Raw genomic sequence first — 19919 nt, 5'->3', positions numbered from 1 at the left:
ATATAAGTACATATTTGGAATATTACGTAATGTGGCACCAGCCACAACGTCTTCACTGGGTGCTCTCGGATTGCTCCCTCCGGGCATTCCCAACAGTGACAATCATAGAGCAGAATGAAGATAATCGAATCATGGGACACCGGCAAAGAAAACAGGCAGCAGTCTGCAAGAACGGCGAGGGAAAGAGAAAGAAAGCTTTGAACAAGACCATCCGGTTCCACCCATGCCATTGATCTCCAGCTAGCATGCCAACTTGTACGTGGCAGAGGCAAGAAAAATAAGCAGCGATCCGATGTTCAATCAGCCAACATGGGACGAGAAATACAAGAGGGAGGACTCACAGTGTCCATAGCAGAGTGGCAGAGTTCGTGCCAGGAGGGCCACAGCAGGTGCGCAGGCGTCGAACACGGAGGCGGCATGGTCTCTTCGGCATCTCTTCATGATGAACATACTCCACCGACCCGAAGTGCTGCAGATCTCCCATAGGGCCCCGATTTCCCTTATAGTCGGGGAGAAATCCAACGATAAGTTGCCTCACGGGAAACTGCGGCTGCACATCCGCGAGGACCGAGAGCGCCGACATGTCATCATCGCGCCACGAAAATAGTACATGCATAGAGGAGAGCTGAGGGCACAACGTCGATGCACCTTCGGATGAACGGAGAATATCGACAACGATATACAAGCTGCGAGCATGTAGGACGATCTTTTGAAGCGATGATGACTCTCGGATTACGTTTCTTAGAGAGTGATCCTGGCGACCTCGTCGTTCATCCCGGAAACGACGATTCTGTTGCTCCTCAAGAAGCCATAGTTCGACTATCTTGTGGAGAGATAGTATCCGAGGTAGGGTAGCACACCAGTCATCTGGTTCGTTGCTCACCAAGTGGCGTAAAGAAAATCCAGTGGAATTGCCGACGGCGATGATCGAAATATCTGGGTATCGATATTCAACAAAGACCCTCAGGGCTGCAACAGGTTACGGATGATGAGGAAATCTGAACTATCTCTGATTGTCAAGTCTTCAATTCGAATGGCAGCATCGTCACTGATGATGAGCCCTGGCAAGACATGTGCGAGGATTCCAGAAGCATGACGGAAGACAATCCTCTGAAGTAGAGGAAGTGACACTTTCAGAATTTCGTCCGGTGGTCCGGTCGTTGTGAATGACAACAAGGGTGTGTGGGGATAATCGTCCAATGCGGCTTTTCTGTCTCGGCCATTTTCCTCAGAGACTACGAGATCGATGAGTTGAAGAGTTCTTGACAGCAGGGATGAAAGCTTGATGGGTACCGGGCAGTAATTGTACAGGTAAAGATGGGTTAGATTAGGGAATTGGTTCGTGGGCAACCAGCGTAGGCCGAACAGGGACAGCCGCTCCAAGCATGGCGTGACGCCGTTGAACAGGATGGCACCGTGACCACGGGGGCCGGAGCTTCTTCTAACACCAAGTGTGAGCATCCTTAGATGAGGAGTTGGAAATTGGAGCTCGGACATGAGACCGTACAACGGTTCCTGGTATCTATAGCCGGGGAGGTCAAGGAAATGAAGTTCGCGCAAGCGCGCTGAGAGCAACGGCACCGTGCTGAGAAATGCATCACCCAGGTCACGATCATCTTCTACAACGCAAAGAGGTACAGAGCCGGAGCGCTCTAAAAACTCCCCTACGGCAGCGCCTAAGCGATTGCAGCATAATGTGTCCCAGAGGGACGCGTTCGCGAGCGCGACATTCCGCCAATGCCGACAGGCGTGAGTCGCTGTCACTAGATTTTGCGGGTTTGTCGCCTCATGATCCCATATAGCATGCGTGCGGTTTTCATAATGCCAAGAGTTAGCGCTCGTCAAGAGAGCGGGATCCCGAAGCATTTTGAAGATCAGTGTCAGAATCTCGGGAGGCAAGCGGTTGATGGGAAGTCTAGCGTTCAACGTCGCCCGCACGTTGGCTGCGGTCGTTCTGAGCAATCCATCGATGATGTCCAACTGCGCCACCGGCAACAACGCGTTCGAATGAGCATGTGAACGATACAATCAGAAAAACTCACAGTGTCATTACTGTACATGGGCACGAAACACGTTAGTATCTGGGAGCTTGACGAGTGATAACTCTCTGGCAAACCTTGCATCACCGGCATTTTGATCGACCATCTTAGTCGTCCTTTTCACGAGCTGCAACAGAAAGGAGTCTATACTATTGCTGTCCATGTTGGATGGCTGGATTGCGACCACGCCCGACATTAATGCTGCAGAATGTGACAGTGTGAGACTGGTCAAAAGATGGGGGTGAATGGGCGGCCTCAAACGACTTGCAGATCCGCTGCCCGATCCGCTCAAACAAAAGCCTTATACAGTCGATCCCTACTTATCACGAATTCACAGTCATCTACACATCCACAGACTTGCAACAAGTTCGGATGTCCTCTATCAACAATCTAAACATTCGCACTACGGACCTCATGCTCCACCAATGCCTTGTTAAACGCGTCCTTCCATCCCTGGCGCATAGCCATAACGCGACTATACCCATCGCTCGGCTGTCTCATCGCGAACCTACTCACATGCACTGCCTCAGCAGCCTCCACCAGGGAGGAAGTACGCTGCAAAGCATACTTCTCCGGGAGATACGACATCTGCAGGAAGTGCTGCTCTATGTCCGGCGCTGCCAGCGCATTGCTGTGCGACGAGACACGCGTGATGTCCTCGGTGATCGTCTGGTAATCCTCCGTCACAGAAAGGAGAAGCTGGTCGCGCGTGAGTTGCTCCTTGGGCGTGATGCACAGTTCCGGCACGGTATCACGGTTGAGGTGCATGTCATCGACATACACGCTATTTCCGAGCGTCAGCTTGCCTCTTGCTTTCGGTTGATCAAGATCGAGCTTGTCGAACAGTGTGTGAATGTGGAGGGGTTCTATCCCATGCTGATCGCGGAATGGATCGGTATATATCGAGATGTCGAATGTACGGCCAGGGGCGAAGAAATCTGGGTGGTGCGATCGCCCGTACGGCTGCGTTGCAACCTCCCGTATGTCATTAAGAATTACGATGTCCCCTTCGCGCAACTCTGCATTTATGGACATGGGATCCACCTGCAGTACCACGGACGGTGCGCTCAGTTGCGCATTCGGGTTCTTCAACAGAACATGATCGATATGCTGCTGCTTGTCGTTGCCGTACAGGAAGAACGGCATGAGCGGCGGATATTTCTGACCAAGATGCCTTGGCGCAAGTGAGGTGTGCTTTATGACGGTGATGTTATTCAGTTCGACATTGGTCAAGGAAAGACCATTCTTCTCTGCGTTAATGCTACGTATCTTGCTTTAGTTCTTGTCAAGAGCTAGCGTGCGCAATCACGTACCCATGAATAATCGGCAATCCTTGGTGAATATCAACAGTGCACCTGCGTTCATGCAAAATACTCGCGAGGAGGGCCTTGTTTGAGGTATGCACAGTAAAGATGGCTTCTGGAGAGGCTTTCTGCGCTTGCATATATGCTAGCGCAGCGTGCCTAGGCAGCTCCGCGGAGACAATCAACTGTTGACGGTAGTTGCCGACATTGAACATTGGCAGATACGTCAAGTAGATCTTATCTGTGCCCTGCATTATGAAGCTGTGAACAGCAGCGGACGCTTGTATGCATCTCCAGCAGTTCTGTGAGACGATTAGCAATGGCTAGCTCAAAATTAAGCGACCTCGTCGAACCTGAACTTCCTCTTCAGCCACCTTCCGAAACGCATCCGCCAACTCGCGAACGAAATTCCCCGCCGTAGGGAACGGCGTCATCGAGACGTTGCATAGCCCGGCCAACGGCGCCTCATCATTCTCATCCAGGCCCAATCGCTTTTTGAAGGCCTTTAGACACTCCCCGTATCTCTCCTTCTCCAGCTCCGTGCCCATGAGCATCATCGGCTTCTTCCGCGCGTCGTCGTCCACCCGGGACACCGATAACCGCTCGATAATGCGCGCATTGAGATAGCTCGCTTCCGCGACGTCTGTGTTGAGTGGACCATCCCTGGACACCCTGAAGTTGCACGCGAACGCATTTATCGACATGTCCGAGCCCATTTGCTTCACCAGCGCCATTGCCTTCTCATCCTTCACGAGTTCGTTGTTCGGCCTATCTGTGATGAATTCCTTGATATAGCGTCGCTGCTCGTCGATCTCTCCCTCAGACTTCCCCTCTCGCTCCGCCGGAAGCATAATAAACGGTGTGACGACGAGCACATCCGAGTCGAGGGACATCGTCGCCCACTGGCTGTACATCTTGACCGACGTGAACATTGCCTCGCCGAGCAAGGCGCCATATCCTCCTCTATGCAAGCCGATCACCTCATTCGAGATGTACACCGCCACAGGCGCTGCACCCGGCTTGCTGCCCTCTAGTCCATAGACGCCCATCGACTCAACATCGCCTGCGCCGCCGTCGATATACGGACCCGTCCAAGTGATCAGGAACTTCGAACGCTCGTCCTTGTAACATAGACCGCCTGCCGGATACGGCACGTAGCCACTCTTGTGAGGGTCTACCGTGATGGAGTCCGCCTCGCACATGCAGCGGAGCTGAGTCTCTGTATAACTCGATAGGGCCTGTTCAGGAACGTACGACCCATCGTCGTCGACATCCCGTCCGCCCTTGTAGGATTCTGGCGCCGGGTGGAGAAGCGAGGCGAAATAACCACCCCACGCCGCATCGCAATGTACGAGGAACGACACGCCGTGTTGCTCTTGGAACTTTCGCCGAACGGCAAGTATCTCATCAAGAGGGTCGACCGCGCCATGTTCTGTTGTACCCATGATTGCGACGACAGCGTAAATGGGGTGCCCAGCTTGCGTGAGAGCTAGCAGTCGGGATTCGAGATGCTTGACGTCCATACGGGCATTCCGGTCGACATCAATCTGCTCGACGTTGTCTCTGCCGATACCAAGCACCGCTTTGGATTGATTAATGTTCAGCACGAAGAATTGCGATCACCAAACTCACCCGCTCCCTTCGGCCAAGAATAATGATTCATCTTGCTCACAATAAATTTCGGAGTTTGAGAGACTCCATATCGCTTCTCCAATGGCTCCCTTCCCACCGTCTGCACCAAATATTTCCCTACCACCTTGTCCAAAAATGCTTGAGAGATACCGAACTGTTTCGACAGGCGATTCGGAATGTCAAGCACGACCTCGGGCTTGAGATTCAGCAGATCCAATGTCACGGCATTTACGAACAGAACAGGCTTCCCTTCCTGTCGCGTGAGCGGAATAGTGAAGTTAGATGCGATGAAACCAAGTTCGTCCTCTTCAATAGCCCATTTGAGAGACAGAGGGTAATACTTGAGATTACGAGCTGAGATACCATGAGGTCACGGCCTTTGGAGCGGTAGGAGATAAAGCTGCTTACCGACCCTGATATACAGGGTGAGCTTCAAGTTCAATGCTGTGAATACCAACTGGGGTGCTCACCACATCGATTCGAGATTCGCAATGGAGCCATCGCAAGTTACATGACCCCAACCCTTGTAGGAGCCGTCTTTCGTGTCCTCGGTTGTGCGGTATCCTAGCATCTTGCACAGCTGTTGTCCGACACAGTGCTCCACATAGCTTGTGAGTGGGCTTGCCTCGACCGCGACATTGTTCGAATTGTGCAGCATAGCAGCCAGGTACCCCAGCGTCGCCGGAACGGAATTGTCAAAGCACATGTGGCCGAGGTATCGCGGAGAGAAGTAGGGCAACGAGTACCGCGACATAAGATCTGTGATAAACGTGAGGTATCGCTCAGTATCTTTCACTTCACGCAAGTACGACTCGGAGGCCTGAGCGGCGGATGTAATAAATTCCTAAGCCGGCTTGTGAGAAGGTTGATATGCATGAATATGATGAGATGCACCGGATCAGCAGGATAATAGTCGTGGCGTTCCTTTCCGATGCGGTCTACGATGTCGCTGAAGTACTTCTTCACGAGATTGCTGTTCTCAGCTTTCGGACCTATGAACCATGCCGACAAAGCGTGGTGTGTCTCTGTCGAAATCTCATAATGAGTACCCTGAGCTGAAGAAGAGACATCCTGTGGCTCGGAAACTCGGCCCATGGGTGCTGGAAGACGAGATTATATGGTAGAGGGGTTTAGAAGAGGCCATGGTGGCAGCGAGGAGCTAGTATTTGAACGAGCTGTCAGGTAGATGGCTAGCTGAATAGACGTCAGCAAGCCGATCCAACTTTAAATCCCACCTAGGAATGCTCAGTTGTTTGACACATCAGTGGCCCACAGTTCTCATAAATCACATCATGCCTGCTGTGTGAGGTGAATACTGCCAACGCAAAACAACAATCTCACTACAATTAGAAGCGCAGCATCTGCATGGATCGGCTGTACCGCGTTCATGAGAAACCAAAGACTATTTAACATGATATAATGAGCCACATACGCTTGCGGCCACAGCGGAGTTTCAATCCTTCCTTATTGGAGCTTCCCCTACTACCATCACCACTATGTGGTCCTTCGCCAGTTTGCCACGGTTCCACCGAACCCGTCTGAGGCCGACTATCATGGCCCCTACAACAAGCTTCTCTAGACCCTCTTTCCTCCAGACAGCGACTTTGTGGTTGTGCCACAGTACCTCGAACAGGATTCTCGAAACCAGACCGACTTCGTGTTCATGTTTGAGATTCAACTGCTGAACAGGCCAGTCCTCATCCTAGAGTTGAAATCTCCAAGCCATCTGCGCATGCAGTCTAAGCGCGAGAAGGCGGATGATCAAATTAGATCGCGCATGTTCGACGTGGTCGGTCCGTTGATCCAAATTGAGCGTCTGTTCCCGTCATTTATAACGCATGTTTTGTAGGAGACTGTCCACTCAACACACTGCATGCCATCAGCGCGATGGGCACGAAGTTGTGCTTCTACACCCTCAACACACAGGACCCCGCCGCGACGATTAACCCTCCCGCAGTTCAACGCCATGCTACAAGGGTGAACGAGACTATACCGGCGAACCGTTGGGCCGATGACATCTTGGAAGATGCGGGAGAGCAGCGATTTCGCGCGATTGTGGAAGAGATCAAAGTAGGATGTGCTGCTCTGGATGTTTGATTCAGCAGAATGCCTCCGGACAATATGCAGCGGGCGATTATTGACTGACTCCCTTCAAGGCTGAGTTACGGGAAACAGAGCGCCGTCCGCCTCAAAGGCATATACATACGTCGCACGAACAAAACGAAGCGTCGCCTCAGGTGTGGAAGTCGCAGCGGCCTCCTGTGGCGGGCGGGCGACGCGTGGTGTGACTAATCGCAAGTCTTAACAAATCTCCCCTGCTCACGGTGTTCTTTCTGTCTTGGGTTTCCTGTTGACTGCTCGTTCGGACATATACATGTACTTCATTTGAGAAGAGAATCATCCACGTCTGGCAGTGACATTAACAGTGTTTGCAAACCGAGCTCGGCACAAGTTGCATCGACTATTACCCTGAAGAGGGGACTCAGGTGAGGGGTAAGCCTTTCATTCCGTGACATGGACGCAACGATGGGCCGAATCCTCCCTTCCATTCTATAAAGTGTCAGATCGCATTAGTTCTGATAGGCCTTCTCGACGAAAGTGTACTGGTCTCATACTAGCTGGCAGGGTCTTCCAGCCATGTATGATACACCGTGATCATAAAACCGTGCATACACTCTTGTTCGCGCGAGGACAGAGGAAAAGACAAATCCCCGAATCAGCCATCTATGATTGGACTTCCCGAATATAACTCAATTGCGAAAGCTTCATGAGTGGATAACGAGCACTAAACTTCATGAGCCTGCCTGGGAAGCTGCAACGAGGTTGATTGTTTTCATCTGTTCTATAGGAATTAGCTGTATCTCAAATGCATCAAACGGTCGAGTCCGCTCATGCTAATGACAACTAGCGGCAAAGAAGCGATATCGTGGAATATGATGCATTAAACTTATACTACCGGCTTAGGTCATAGAGCAGTCAGAACACAGACTAACAGGAACAAGGAGCATCATCGCGACCACGGCTAACGTACACGCACGGATGTCCGGAGACCCATTAACCCTGCCCGCCAGAGGAGGCTTGCAGACAGCAAGAGGAACAGCGGACAGCATTACACAATCATGATGTCTATACTTCCGGCCAAACGAGTGAAACAAAGAGAACGAGGGACCGGGTAGATGTAGGGGCGAGAAAATAGTACACGTGAGGCACAGCATAGATCAAAAGAGAGGCTTAGAAAAGGACGAAAGATGGAAGGAAACGAAACGAAGAGGTGAGCAGATATTGCGGGCCTACTCTTGCCCGAAGCCAACTGTTTCCCTAACAAAGGTGTCAGCGACTCGTACACGAAATACATTGATCGCAGGAATACTCACTCTACGGCCAACGTCAACTTCTGTTCCAATGTCGCATAGTCCTTATACGGTGGGAGGTCAATGCGGTTAAAGCACGTGTGACTCTTCGGCAGCTGGCTGGGATCGCCCGACTTCTCGATCGTGAACCGCCGCGGCCCATCTGAGCCCTGCAGATCCTTAAATCCGTTGACAGGTATACGCGACGTGCCCGTCGCGAACTGCAAGAGCCGCGACTTGCGCTCAGGAGGCCACGAGCGCACGCACTTCCAGAACCACTGGACAACCTCGTCATTGACCTCGTATCCACGGTAGTCAGTGAACTTGCTCCAGTCGTCGCTACGACACATAACATGAGCACCATAAATCGAGAATAGAGATTACGCATGATAGCACTTACACGTCGATCTCGGACATGCCTCCAATGAGGAGCTCAAGCTCACGCTCGTCGAAGACGTTGACGAGGTCCTGCGGAATCAGCTCGCTGAATCCAGACATGAATGCCTCGAACTGGTCCTTGACGCGTCGCTGGATACGGTACTCGACGACGCAGCTGACATATTCTTTCTTGTTATCCTCAGTCACGGGGATTTCAGCACCATCAGCCTTTAGCTCCACAGTGACCATCTCGCCAAAGCGCTCCTCAGTGGTCGTGAACGTCTCGTCGATAACATCGGTGATGTCGTTCTCCCTATAGATGAAATCAGTGGTGAGCAATGTTCGAAAAATGGCATAGCAAGATTACAACGCACAGCATCCACGTTAGTCCACGGTGAAGCTCGGCGTCAACGCTCTCAAGGTCCGCCAACGTCACCTTCTTCCTGAGGATCATCTTGTAGAACGCGGTGATGAAGTATGCATCGAGGAACCGGCGGTGGAAAATGCCCAGGCCCAAGCACCGTCCAATGAACTTGAAGTAGTTCAAGTGCTCGGGGTTGACACCAGACGCAGGATTGATCTGGAGAGTGTAGTTGTCATGTGCCGAGTACTCGAACAAGCAGTAGAAGGGGTTGAACATCTCGTGCGAGAGCAGGAAAAAGAACTCCCTAGATGGTAGGGCAGTCGATCATCAATATTCTGTTCACGTCAACAACAAAATGATATGTACCTTGATAAACCACCGTAGTCCAAACCATCCTCTCCGTCGAATTTGATCATCAGCCGCTTCTTGAGATCGTTCGGAGTTTGCCTCATGATCTCTGCATAACTGTCCTCAAAGATATGGTTTCGCCTGACTTTAATCTGGCAGTTGCCGGGCTGGGCGCGCATTGCAGGCTGGCTCCTGAAGTAAATGAGCTTCCTGCGGAAGTCGCGCTTATACTGAGGCACGTTCGCATCCAGCGTGGATGGCAGGCGTGGGTCGTCCCATGTGGTCGTCTTCGTGTTGTGGTCGACGAAGTACACACGCGCAGTGGACGTGAGACGCATCTCCCACCCGGACGGCAAAGGTCCAAGTTGCGAGATCGTCTGCGGCTGGAAAGTATTGTTCCCCGCATTCGGGCCCATGACGCGGATGATCGTCTGCCGACGAGGATCCACCCATGTCGTGGTGCGGGTGTTGTGATCTACGTAATAAGGCCGACCCTCGGGAGTATACCGTTCCTCCCAGCCGGCGGGAAGAGGTCCTGCACCAGTCGTGGTAAGGTTGTTGCTTGCCGCAAGAGCGGCGGCTGACGTGTTAACTTGGGCCGAGCTGGCACGAGCAACTGCGCTGTTGTTCGCTTCCAACATATCGTCGACAAGGATACGACGGTTGTGCTGGTCGCGAGCGGCATTCGTCACGCCGTCCTGAGCATGGGTATTGGCAGTCTGGCTGGAGGATGGTCGGTTCCATGTCGTAGTGCGCGTGTTATGGTCGACGTAGTACGTGCGTCCCAAGGGGTCGATGCGACGCTCCCAGCCCTGTGGGAGCGGTCCGTACTGATCCTCATGCGGGTTGAAGTTGCGGAGCTGAGCGTTATTATTAGACGCAGTGTGCCCTGTGGCGCTCGGGTTGGCCACCGGGGATTGCGCGCCTACAGCGGCGGCATTGCCCGTGCTTGCGGGTCGCGCAGGGCTCGTCGGCGATTGCTCAGCCTCAGCGCCAGGGGTGGATACGTGTGGCGCCGGTACCGACGCTTGAGCGTTGTCGGCGCCGATTGCATGCGCACTAGAAGTACGAGAGAGTGTGTTGCCTGCAGCCAGGTTGTTGCTGCTCGCCGCCGCAGAGGACCCGCCAGAATTGAGGGAGATTCCGGATAATGTCTCTGAGATCGTGTTCACCTGCGATGGACCAGGATTGCTTATTGGCTGATTAACATTGGTGGAGAGATATAGAATCAGTTTGCCGTGTACCACGAGATTGTCGTTGGACTTCTTCAGGTCTAGTGTAAGCATCTCTGCGAAGGACTGAGGATGTTGCAGGACTGTTGAATAGAACAGGTATACGAACCATGGCCACCCATCTCCAGGTCAATAACATCGCTGACGCGAATGTTTACAACACCCAAGAATCCTTGATCCCGCTTCTTAAACTTGCGCTGGTCAAAGATCTGGACCGCAATCACAGAAGAGTCCTTAACGAAGCTACAGACACATCAGGAAGGGTCGCCACATGCACTGCACATGAACGTACATATCAAAACTCTCGTTCCAGTACGGGTTCAGGGTCTTCTTGATGACGCTCGTGGTGTGAGTTTGCTCCGCATCCACAGTGATCACAGCGAATGGATCAGGGAGGCGGAAGACCTCGCGCTTGGACAAACCATCCGCAGCGACGACTGTCATGTGCTCAACAACAGTCAACGAGATATCCCGAAAACCACTTACCAGTGATCCTGACCTTCTTCCTAGCAGTCGGGGATGTAATGTCAGATGGAGAATGTAACGGAGAGCATGCTGGACCACGTACGGCTGGTTTTGGGGAGTCGTCATCGCGCTTGGCAGCTAAAGGCCTTCGCAGGGGATGATAAAGGAAAGAGACAGGCTTATAACGGCAAAAACAGTGAGACTGGACGAGTGTTGAATGGCAGTGCTTGGGCGTGAGCAGGAAGACCGAGCTGAGCTCAGCCAGGCTCAGCCTCTGGGCCGGGCTGCGATGCCGAACCCACAGCCACCGGCTGATCACCATATCTGGCTTACTGCCAAAATGTTTTTTTTCCCAATGTCCATTCTGACAACCAACCAATGCCTTTCGTATGCCTTCAACGCGATCAACGCTCTGTTCTCGCTTTCAGCACTGGAGAAGCTACTCTAATCCAGATGCAGCCCGGGAGCCACTTTACGGATGTTCTGGGATTACGGACACTGGAAACTGCAATTTTGAATCGTCCTATCCCATTATCATAGTACATTGATCCTCATCGCACCCCAGCTGTCGGATATCCAACCATATGGGAGCGCACTCGGATTTGGATTGCAAGATGTAGGGAGACTAAGCAAATGAGCATAGCATGCCGGGTATCCATCCTCAGGACTCTTCCCATCGGCAAAAGGCCTTCTCTATGTGCTCCTGCAGGGTTCGTATCAAAGACACCCCTCAAGCTCGTTGCTTCATGGCGCACCCAGGTGGAGTGTTTTTCAAACCCGAATCAATGCTTTACAATGTGAGCACTTTTGCCGAGTGTAACATTCCGTCCGCAATGTCTGAACCGTTTTGCAGATTTTGGCGGCGGTTGGTGCTCACCAATTAACGCGTTTGATTTGTCGAGAGACAGTTTTGGCTGATGCTGACAGACTATCGCAACGGATACCAATGTCAGGATCTGCCATCATACCAGCTTCAGATGGTCTCAGTCATACGCCGAATATCCCAATTGGCGGCTCGTGGCTATGATCTGAATCTTGACTCTGTGTACTTCCCGAATCAATGTATTTTCTCAAGTAATCGAAGTTTTGCCTATGCCTACACCGCAGACATGCGACCGTTTTGCCCCGTGGCAAATGCTTAGTAGACGCCACGACAAACGGTGACCTATGGCTACGGTATTTGACTCTATGACATGCCGGATCACAAATCTACGATGTATGGCTGAGCAGAGGGTCGTTGCATATTGTAAACCATAGATTAAGGAAATGCAGCCTTGTCAAGTTCACAATCATACATTCCATATTTGGGAAGAAACAGTCACGATTGCATAGTCTGAACATGTGCCGACATGCCGGGCGGTAGTAAATAACTCTATAGACTTAGCCTTTTACTCTAGCATTCGGGTACACCGTTCCGTAATACTTTACATAGCCCGCAAATCTCAGAATGCGAGCATCGGCCCGATTTATGAAATCTACAGTGTGCATAAAACGAATCACATATACAAAATTTCGTACAACACAAAATCAATCGGCCCGCTAAGTACCCTGCCGATCGGCCCACTCAATGTGCCATCAACTGTTCCTTCAAAGGAACACTCTGCGTAAGTTATTCTGCTACAAATCTCTCAAAGTGGTGGCCGTGGCTTTCAACAATGACCAGATTATGACGGCGAGACGCATATGAGCACCTGTCTAGGAAATCGTGGTGCGGCAAAGATGTTAGCCAGCCGGCACCTTCCCGTCTCATGGGCGCAAAGGGAGTGAGAGGCTGGTGAGGCCACAAACGACTGGGGCCTTGGTACTACAGGTGCGTACTTATATGCTTTTCCACCCTTCCGTACTCGCCCGCTCCGTTTCCAGGTACCGCCTGCGACGCGTTTCAGCCGTCGCTTGGCGCTCGTCCCTCCTGACGCGTTGAGCGCGTTCTACCGAAAGTGCCGTCGGTCGGCCACTTCCAACAACCTGAAGCTATGAAGCTCATGAAAGCGGCTCCTAGAAATGCGACGAGTAACAGCTGCGGCCAGGAAGTCCCTTGATCAGTGGCAATGCCACCGAATTCTCTCTTGCCCTGCAAGACCTGCGCGGCGTGAGTTGATAGCAAGACAAATACATCAGCGCCCGGCGGTTTACTCACATGCGACCAAACTTTCACCTGCGATGGCCCGCTTTCGGTGGTCGCAGTAATTACCGTAAAGCCTTGTGCATTCTCCTTTGTCTGGGACAGCAAAGACGTCAGATAATAACAAATATCAATGCACACAGGCTCACAGTGACAACTTGAACTAGTGCACCTTCAGAGCGAGTCAGAGTCCAGCATGACCTAAGAAAGGTTTGAACCCTTGCACGCACCACTAGAATGGTTGAGACATTCGATCAAACGACCCGTTCTACTGTCGAAGAGACGGGCAAACCCGTCATCTCCACCTACAACGATATTTGTACCGAAAGTCGCAATCTGCATGATTCGGTTGTGAACAATTGGATATGTATATGACCTGAGTCGCTCGAGGGATGGAAATTTGTACTGGTCGACACCGTTGACGAGATTAGTGATGAAAATGAACTCATCGTCTTGCGAAAGAATGCCCACTATAGTGGACAGTGATCAACCTAGGAAATACACCAACAAAAAGCACACTTACATGCGAGTAGGGACTTGCTTTGCCCATTTCAGGGTCCAGGGCTCAATGCCGTAGCAGAATTAGGAAAGGTCTTAGGGTGTGCATGAACAAAAGTACATGGATGACGACGGACATTTCATGAGACTCTAAGAAGCATGCCACGATGCTCGCGCCTTGATCGCAGAAGTGAATCGAACTTGCCAGGACGTCCTGGTGAGGAGACACTTTGATCACACTTTCCAGAACTCCTGAATAAACGAATATATTAACGCAAAGACGTGATATATATCGTTACTCACCGCTGGAATTGAGTGTCCAGACCTGTGCAGAGCCTCCTCCGACACTCGCAACCCGGCGATGGTTTCGGTCGAACTTGATGTCTTGGACAGTATCATCGTGGGCAATCGTCAGTGATGACACCTCAAACATGCTCTACAAGAAATCTCACTGAGCAAGTTGGAAGAGGAAAGTAGAACGCCACACTAACACTCAAATCAGGCCTTCGATAGAGGTGCAAAACTCCATCTGAGGACACAAACACGAATGAAAGCGCCTCGCCAAGCCAAGAGATGGCGCTGATTGCACCATGAAAGAAGCAAGGAATCTCTTGTATCTTCTCGCCCGACTGCATGTTCCAGATCATGAGGTAGCCATCATCAGCTGCAAGGTACGTCATCACTGAGTGGCACTAGAATAGCATGGATCCTCACCGCCAGTCAACAGGACGGCACTGTCATCACTGAGCGAAACTATGTTGATCGGGTCCGCGTGGGCGGCAAAGGTTTTTTTGAGAGTGAACTAGACAAATTGTCAAGTCGTTTACTGAACGAAAGGCATTGTGTACATACCTTCATGCGGGACTAGTGACGTGAACGCAGACCACCAACCTAAACGCATATTATATACAAGCCAAACGAGGTCCGCGGGCACAGAAATACACGCCGAGTGTGAAGAGGATTAGGCGGAAAAGGTATCAGATGCGGGTGGAGGCGTACTAGCATGCCGATCGTTGACTGTGAAGACGTCGATGCGAATTTCAGGACGAGATGGTGTCGCGATTTGTGATCTGCGGCTCGCCTTGGTACCTATAAGGTTATATTGTTTCCTAGTTTAGTATTTACTCACCCCACTCGATCTTGAGCTCCCCAATGCTCACTTCCCTTCAGACACTTGACAGTTAGCATATATATTCGCAGCAAGTACGTCGGATGCCCCAGAGGCTTTACCCTGGTGCAATCCACGTACGTGGTTTTACATATAGTTCTGCACCGTACAGATGTACTTACGCTTAGCACAGTGACGTGATAGTACGCGTCACTTTAGGTATGAATAGCAGAGGCTTTACCCTGGTGCAATCCGCTGACACGATAGTACGCGTCACTTTAGCCCTCCGGTCTTTCCGTGTCGAGTAGACGCAGGCGTACCAGCCGCGTTGACCCCTCGCGGTCATCCGTTGCACCTCCGTGCCGTAGCGCGTTAGGTTATGAGCCCCGAGCTTATCACCTGCGGATACTCGAAGTTAGCGCATGAAAATTTGCTTTAGGTATAAGCAGACTGTTACCTTTGAACGCGCGCATATTTGCACCAGTACTCGTCGCCTGCTTGGACAGCAGGGCCACGAAGTTTCAGATCCAGAAGATCTTTACCCGTACCATACAGAATCCCACCTCGCTCATTTATCTCGCATCGATCCCTCACTCTTCTTCGTCGAAGCAACCCTGGCTTCCGAACTTTCTCCTAGCCCTCCGACTCCTCCGACTCCTCCGGCTCCTCCGGCTCAACCACCAGCACCTTCCCCATCGCAGTCTGCTGTTCCCACCATGACGCCATCTGTCACGAAGGAGTTCTCCGAGGTCCCGAAGCTTGCCGCTGACGGATCGAACTATCGCATCTGGCTAGGCCGCGTCCAGCGCGCTGCAGGCGCATGCGACGCCGATGATCTCTTGACGCGTTCTGCTGACTCTTCGAAGGCTGAAGAGGTCAAGCTGAATAAGCAGATGCTGAACGCGATTACCGGAAAATTCACCGACTCACTTTTCCGGAAATACCTCAGCGTCACTGAAGTATTCAAGGTCATCGAAGGACTGAAAACCGAGTTTGGGACGCCGACCGCTGCGATGGATGCCGTAACGGAGGCGAAACTATTCACTTTGAAGTGTACTGATGAGCGTAAGCTGCGTCAGCACCTCGACCAGCTGGCCGAGCTCAAGGAGAAGTTAGCGGAGTCCAACATCCTCATCGAGGATCGTACTTACATAAACGCGATCACCACCTCCATTCCCCGCTCCTTCGCACCGAGTGTCACCGCGATTATGACCGCCGTCGAGATTTACAACTCGATGCTGTCGACAGGCGCGACCAGGAAGACGGTCATGCCAGATGAGATCATACGCGCGTTGCGAGCTGAGGCCGACTCGCGTGCCGTGTTGAAGTCGGGCGAGCGAACTGCTACTGCCGGAGCTGCGGTTAGCACACCTCGAGGAGGGAAGAGTGGCCGAGGGGCACAGCGTGGCCAGCGTGGTCGCGGTCAGGGATCGAATCGAGGAGGCACCGCTAAAAGGTCGGTTGACGACATTACCTGCTATCAATGCGGTGGTAAGGGGCATCGCAAGGCGCAGTGTCCATCGACAAAAACTTACCATGAATGCCCGAAAGCGAAGACTGAAGCCGCCGTGAGTGCGAGCGACAGTAAGGCTGCTACCGCGAAGCCAAAGGATGGTGCGACGAATAGCACTGCGTCCTCTGCGACGACTGGACCAGCTATTCAGGGTGCTGTAATCTCGGAGGCCTGGAGTACCTCCGTGATAAGCCCTGTGACTGGCCATGAGGCAACCTTCATTGACTGCTCCAAGTTAGCGGAACAGGTCGAGATCCGCGTAGCGAACACTCATGAGACGGTGGCCGCAGCGACGGAAATGGGTTGCAGAGTCGACATTTTCGACTCAGGGGCTTCGCGGCATATGACGCCGCATTTGGACCGCCTAACGAACTACCGTACAATTGTGCCGCAAATTCGGAGATCTTCTATGCGAACGGTATGGGCGACCTCGATATCACTTTCGCACATCGGGACGGGCTGCGCTACTTGCATCTGCGCGATGTCTTGTACGCGCCGGCTATGCATGCGACGCTTGTGTCCCTGGGGATCCTGGAAGAGGATGGTTACAGCTATACAGGTTGTCAGGGGGAGCTACGAATCACCAATCCGAAAAACGTACTTGTCGGATCAGTTCCTCGCGCAGACGGACTCTACCGGATCTTCCACGCGAGCGCATCGCTCGCAGTTCCCGTCTCGCTGTCATTGCACGAGATACATTGCCGGCTAGGGCATGTGAACTACAGGTACCTCAAGGCGATGCTTCGTGAGCATCGCATTACTGGCATCAAGCTTGATCCTCAACGTACCGAAGAGATTGAATGCTGAATGTGCCTAGTCGCAAAGGCATGCCGTGCTCCTATCGCCGCTATTCGCCAGTTTCCACTCGCCAAGATGTATGGCGAGCACGTCCATCTGGACATATGGGGGCCTGCATCAGTCATGACGGTAAACCATAGTCGTTATGCGCTCACAATCGTCGATGATGCTACGCGTTGGCTCGAGATGCCGTTACTACGGTTGAAATCTGAGGCCTTCGGCAAGTTCGTCGGATTCGAAGCACGTTTGCAAACGCAGGACGGTACTCACGTAAAGACAGTGCAGTCGGATCGCGGAGGCGAGTTCCTGTCTGACGATATGTCAGTGCACCTCGAGCGCACGGGAGCCATTCGAAAACTTACCATCCACGATACTCCGGAGCACAACGGCGTCGCAGAGCGAACGCATGGAACAATATTCAACGGCGTTCGCGCGGCCCTTGTCGGGTCCGGTCTGCCAAAATGGCTATGGGGCGAGGCATTAGCTTATGTAGTGCATGTCTACAACTGGACTGCGCGTCGTGCCCTGGGTGGCAAAACTCCGTATGAGGTACGATTCGGCCACACACCGGACGTATCGAAGTTGCGCCCGTGGGGGAACACCGTATTCGTGAAGGTTGATAACGCATCAAAGCTGGATGCGCGCAGTGTCGAGGCTCACTGGCTCGGATTCGACGACTCGTCGAATGGACATCGTATCTATTGGCCAACGCGAAGGATGATCACGGTCGAGCGTGACGTCGTCTTCAGTAAGGAGGCTCCGTGCATCGAGGGGGAGCATAATGACGTGGATATAGGACCTACCTTAGAATCGGAACCAACTCATACTGACGCTGCTCCACCTCCCTCATCACCTATCATTCCCGCTCCTCTTGCAGACTGCGAGCTCCCTGAGGAAATTCACGAACCAGAAGACCCTAATGTTGTGATGGGCAAGAGAATCCGCTTGCCGAGCGCAAAGATGCGCGACATCGCGTCGGGACGAGCTGAGGGCGCCTTGACTGAAGTCGCTATCAATCATGCATTCAGCGAGACCGTCGCGTACACCGTAGGAGTAGTAACCTCCGAGGCAATGGGCTTCGATCCACGAAATGTCGCCGAGGCGAAGCGTCGCCCAGACTGGCCGTTGTGGCTAGAGGCCATGCAAGAAGAGATTCGTCGCCTAGAATCGAGACAGAGCTGGGTTTATGCAAACCCGCCACCGCGTTCGTCAGGAAAGAACGTCGTAGGGTCGACTTGGGCTTTTCGCACTAAGAGAGACGCGCGAGGCCACGTAACTGGTTACCGTGTGCGCCTATGCGCCCAAGGTTTCTCGCAAGTCGAGGGGATCGACTACTACCGCGATGACACCTACGCTGCTGTTTGGAAGCTCGCTTCCATTCACACTATACTGTCAGTAGCGGCTCGGAACGGCTGGCATGCTCACCAAATCGACGTCAAGAGTGCGTACCTCTATGGAAGGCTACGCGACGACGAAGAAATATACATGCGACCGCTGACTGGCATCACTCTTGAGGGCCTGGTACCTGGACAAGTGCTTCGTCTGCAGGTATCGCTTTATGGATTGCGACAATCTGGTCGTCGCTGGTACTCAAAGCTGCGTGACATTCTTGAAAGCTTCAAGCTTGCGCGACTTGAACACGATCACACCGTCTTCTATCGGCGTCATCCGAATGGCGAGATCTCCATCATTTTCATGCACGTTGATGACATGACTATTGTCAGCTCGGTCCTGGCAAACCTCCTGCAATTGAAGAATATGATTAAGTCGAAATTGGAGATTACGGACAACGGTGAGCTCCATTGGCTCTTGGGGATTGAAATCAAGCGCAATTGGGAAAAACATACCATTGCGCTATCGCAGCGCACATATATCGAGTCAATTGTCGCACGCTATGGTTTCGCCGATGCGAAGCCGCTCTCCCAACCCATGGATCCTCACGTCTGTCTTTCCTCCGACCAATGCCCGGTCACCACGGAAGAATATGCTGCCATGCGCGACAAGCCGTATCTGGAAGCTCTCAGAGCGCTGCAGTATGTCTCCGTGTCTACGCGTCCTGATATTACCTTCGCAGTCAGTCAGCTTGCGCAGTTCAGTCAGAACCCAGGCATCACGCACTGGAACGCGCTCAAGCGTGTTTATCAATACCTCAAGGGGACAGCGGACCAGTGGCTGGTTCTTGGTGGATCCGAGGACAATGAGGTCATAGGCTATTCCGATGCGGATGGTATGAGCACGGAAGGACGCCACGCGATCTCGGGATACGTCTTCATGCTGAACGGTGGCGCCGTCTCCTGGTCCTCAAAGCGGCAAGACCTTGTCACACTTTCGACTACAGAGGCCGAGTATGTGGCTTTGACTCACGCTAGCAAGAAAGCCTTGTGGCTTCGCTCTTTCATCATAGAACTGTTCGGCGAACCTGAGCGTCCCATCCCTTTGTGCTCCGACAACCAGTCCGCCATCGCGCTATCGAAGGACGACCGATTCCATGCACGTACCAAGCACATCGATATCCGATTTCATTTCATTCGTTATTCCATTGCTGAAGGAAAGATTTCGCTTACTTACTGTCCTACCGAAGACATGACCGCTGACATCCTTACGAAGGCGCTCCCGTCGTTGAAGACCAAACACTTCGCTGTGTCCATGGGACTAGCGAAGGTTTGAGGGGGAGTGTCGCGATTTGTGATCTGCGGCTCGCCTTGGTACCTATAAGGTTATATTGTTTCCTAGTTTAGTATTTACTCACCCCACTCGATCTTGAGCTC

General features: G+C 52.4%; 8 protein-coding genes across 8 annotated transcripts; 1 reads left to right on the top strand and 7 right to left on the bottom strand.

The window, feature by feature from the left end:
* Positions 1-789: 789 nt before the first annotated feature.
* LAESUDRAFT_60420 (uncharacterized protein) lies at positions 790-2590 on the bottom strand. The gene is made up of 3 exons (XM_040903103.1): positions 2117-2590; positions 2043-2052; positions 790-1980 (listed from the first exon to the last, which is right to left on the bottom strand). Exons 1-3 carry the CDS (start codon positions 2233-2235, stop codon positions 964-966), a joined length of 1146 nt encoding a protein of 381 aa, XP_040757573.1. The 5' UTR covers positions 2236-2590; the 3' UTR covers positions 790-963.
* LAESUDRAFT_667508 (uncharacterized protein) lies at positions 2430-4545 on the bottom strand (the record flags this gene model as incomplete). The annotated part of the gene is made up of 3 exons (XM_040905310.1): positions 2430-3300; positions 3353-3645; positions 3697-4545. The coding sequence occupies 3 exons, from the start codon at positions 4543-4545 to the stop codon at positions 2430-2432; spliced, it is 2013 nt and encodes a 670-aa protein (XP_040757572.1).
* A 398-nt stretch (positions 4546-4943) lies between these two features.
* LAESUDRAFT_667516 (uncharacterized protein) lies at positions 4944-5123 on the bottom strand (the record flags this gene model as incomplete). The annotated part of the gene is made up of 1 exon (XM_040905314.1): positions 4944-5123. A coding segment is annotated over one exon (180 nt), but the record flags the coding sequence as incomplete, so codon positions are not given.
* A 73-nt stretch (positions 5124-5196) lies between these two features.
* On the bottom strand, positions 5197-6271 carry LAESUDRAFT_60396 (uncharacterized protein). The gene is made up of 4 exons (XM_040903098.1): positions 6211-6271; positions 5870-6150; positions 5384-5819; positions 5197-5329 (listed from the first exon to the last, which is right to left on the bottom strand). Exons 2-3 carry the CDS (start codon positions 6068-6070, stop codon positions 5442-5444), a joined length of 579 nt encoding a protein of 192 aa, XP_040757570.1. The 5' UTR covers positions 6071-6150; positions 6211-6271; the 3' UTR covers positions 5197-5329; positions 5384-5441.
* Positions 6272-6455: 184 nt separating this feature from the next.
* On the top strand, positions 6456-7343 carry LAESUDRAFT_816829 (uncharacterized protein). Its single transcript, XM_040914816.1, has 2 exons — positions 6456-6768; positions 6825-7343. The coding sequence occupies exons 1-2, from the start codon at positions 6639-6641 to the stop codon at positions 7070-7072; spliced, it is 378 nt and encodes a 125-aa protein (XP_040757569.1). The 5' UTR covers positions 6456-6638; the 3' UTR covers positions 7073-7343.
* A 766-nt stretch (positions 7344-8109) lies between these two features.
* On the bottom strand, positions 8110-11360 carry LAESUDRAFT_60349 (HECT-domain-containing protein). The gene is made up of 7 exons (XM_040903092.1): positions 11216-11360; positions 10940-11153; positions 10757-10890; positions 9434-10703; positions 9078-9371; positions 8726-9016; positions 8110-8664 (listed from the first exon to the last, which is right to left on the bottom strand). The coding sequence occupies exons 2-7, from the start codon at positions 11089-11091 to the stop codon at positions 8346-8348; spliced, it is 2460 nt and encodes an 819-aa protein (XP_040757568.1). The 5' UTR covers positions 11092-11153; positions 11216-11360; the 3' UTR covers positions 8110-8345.
* A 2075-nt stretch (positions 11361-13435) lies between these two features.
* On the bottom strand, positions 13436-13687 carry LAESUDRAFT_667510 (uncharacterized protein; the record flags this gene model as incomplete). Its single annotated transcript, XM_040905312.1, has 1 exon — positions 13436-13687. A coding segment is annotated over one exon (252 nt), but the record flags the coding sequence as incomplete, so codon positions are not given.
* Positions 13688-14027: 340 nt separating this feature from the next.
* Positions 14028-14534, bottom strand: LAESUDRAFT_667509 (WD40 repeat-like protein; the record flags this gene model as incomplete). The annotated part of the gene is made up of 3 exons (XM_040905311.1): positions 14028-14168; positions 14224-14396; positions 14447-14534. Coding segments are annotated over 3 exons (402 nt in total), but the record flags the coding sequence as incomplete, so codon positions are not given.
* Between the last annotated feature and the right edge of the window lie 5385 nt (positions 14535-19919).

The sequence above is a fragment of the Laetiporus sulphureus genome (genome assembly GCF_001632365.1).
Source record: "Laetiporus sulphureus 93-53 unplaced genomic scaffold LAESUscaffold_109, whole genome shotgun sequence".
NCBI lineage: Eukaryota > Fungi > Basidiomycota > Agaricomycetes > Polyporales > Laetiporaceae > Laetiporus > Laetiporus sulphureus.
The sequence above is the reverse complement of the archived record's forward strand: the minus strand, read 5'-3'. Positions and strand labels throughout refer to the sequence as shown.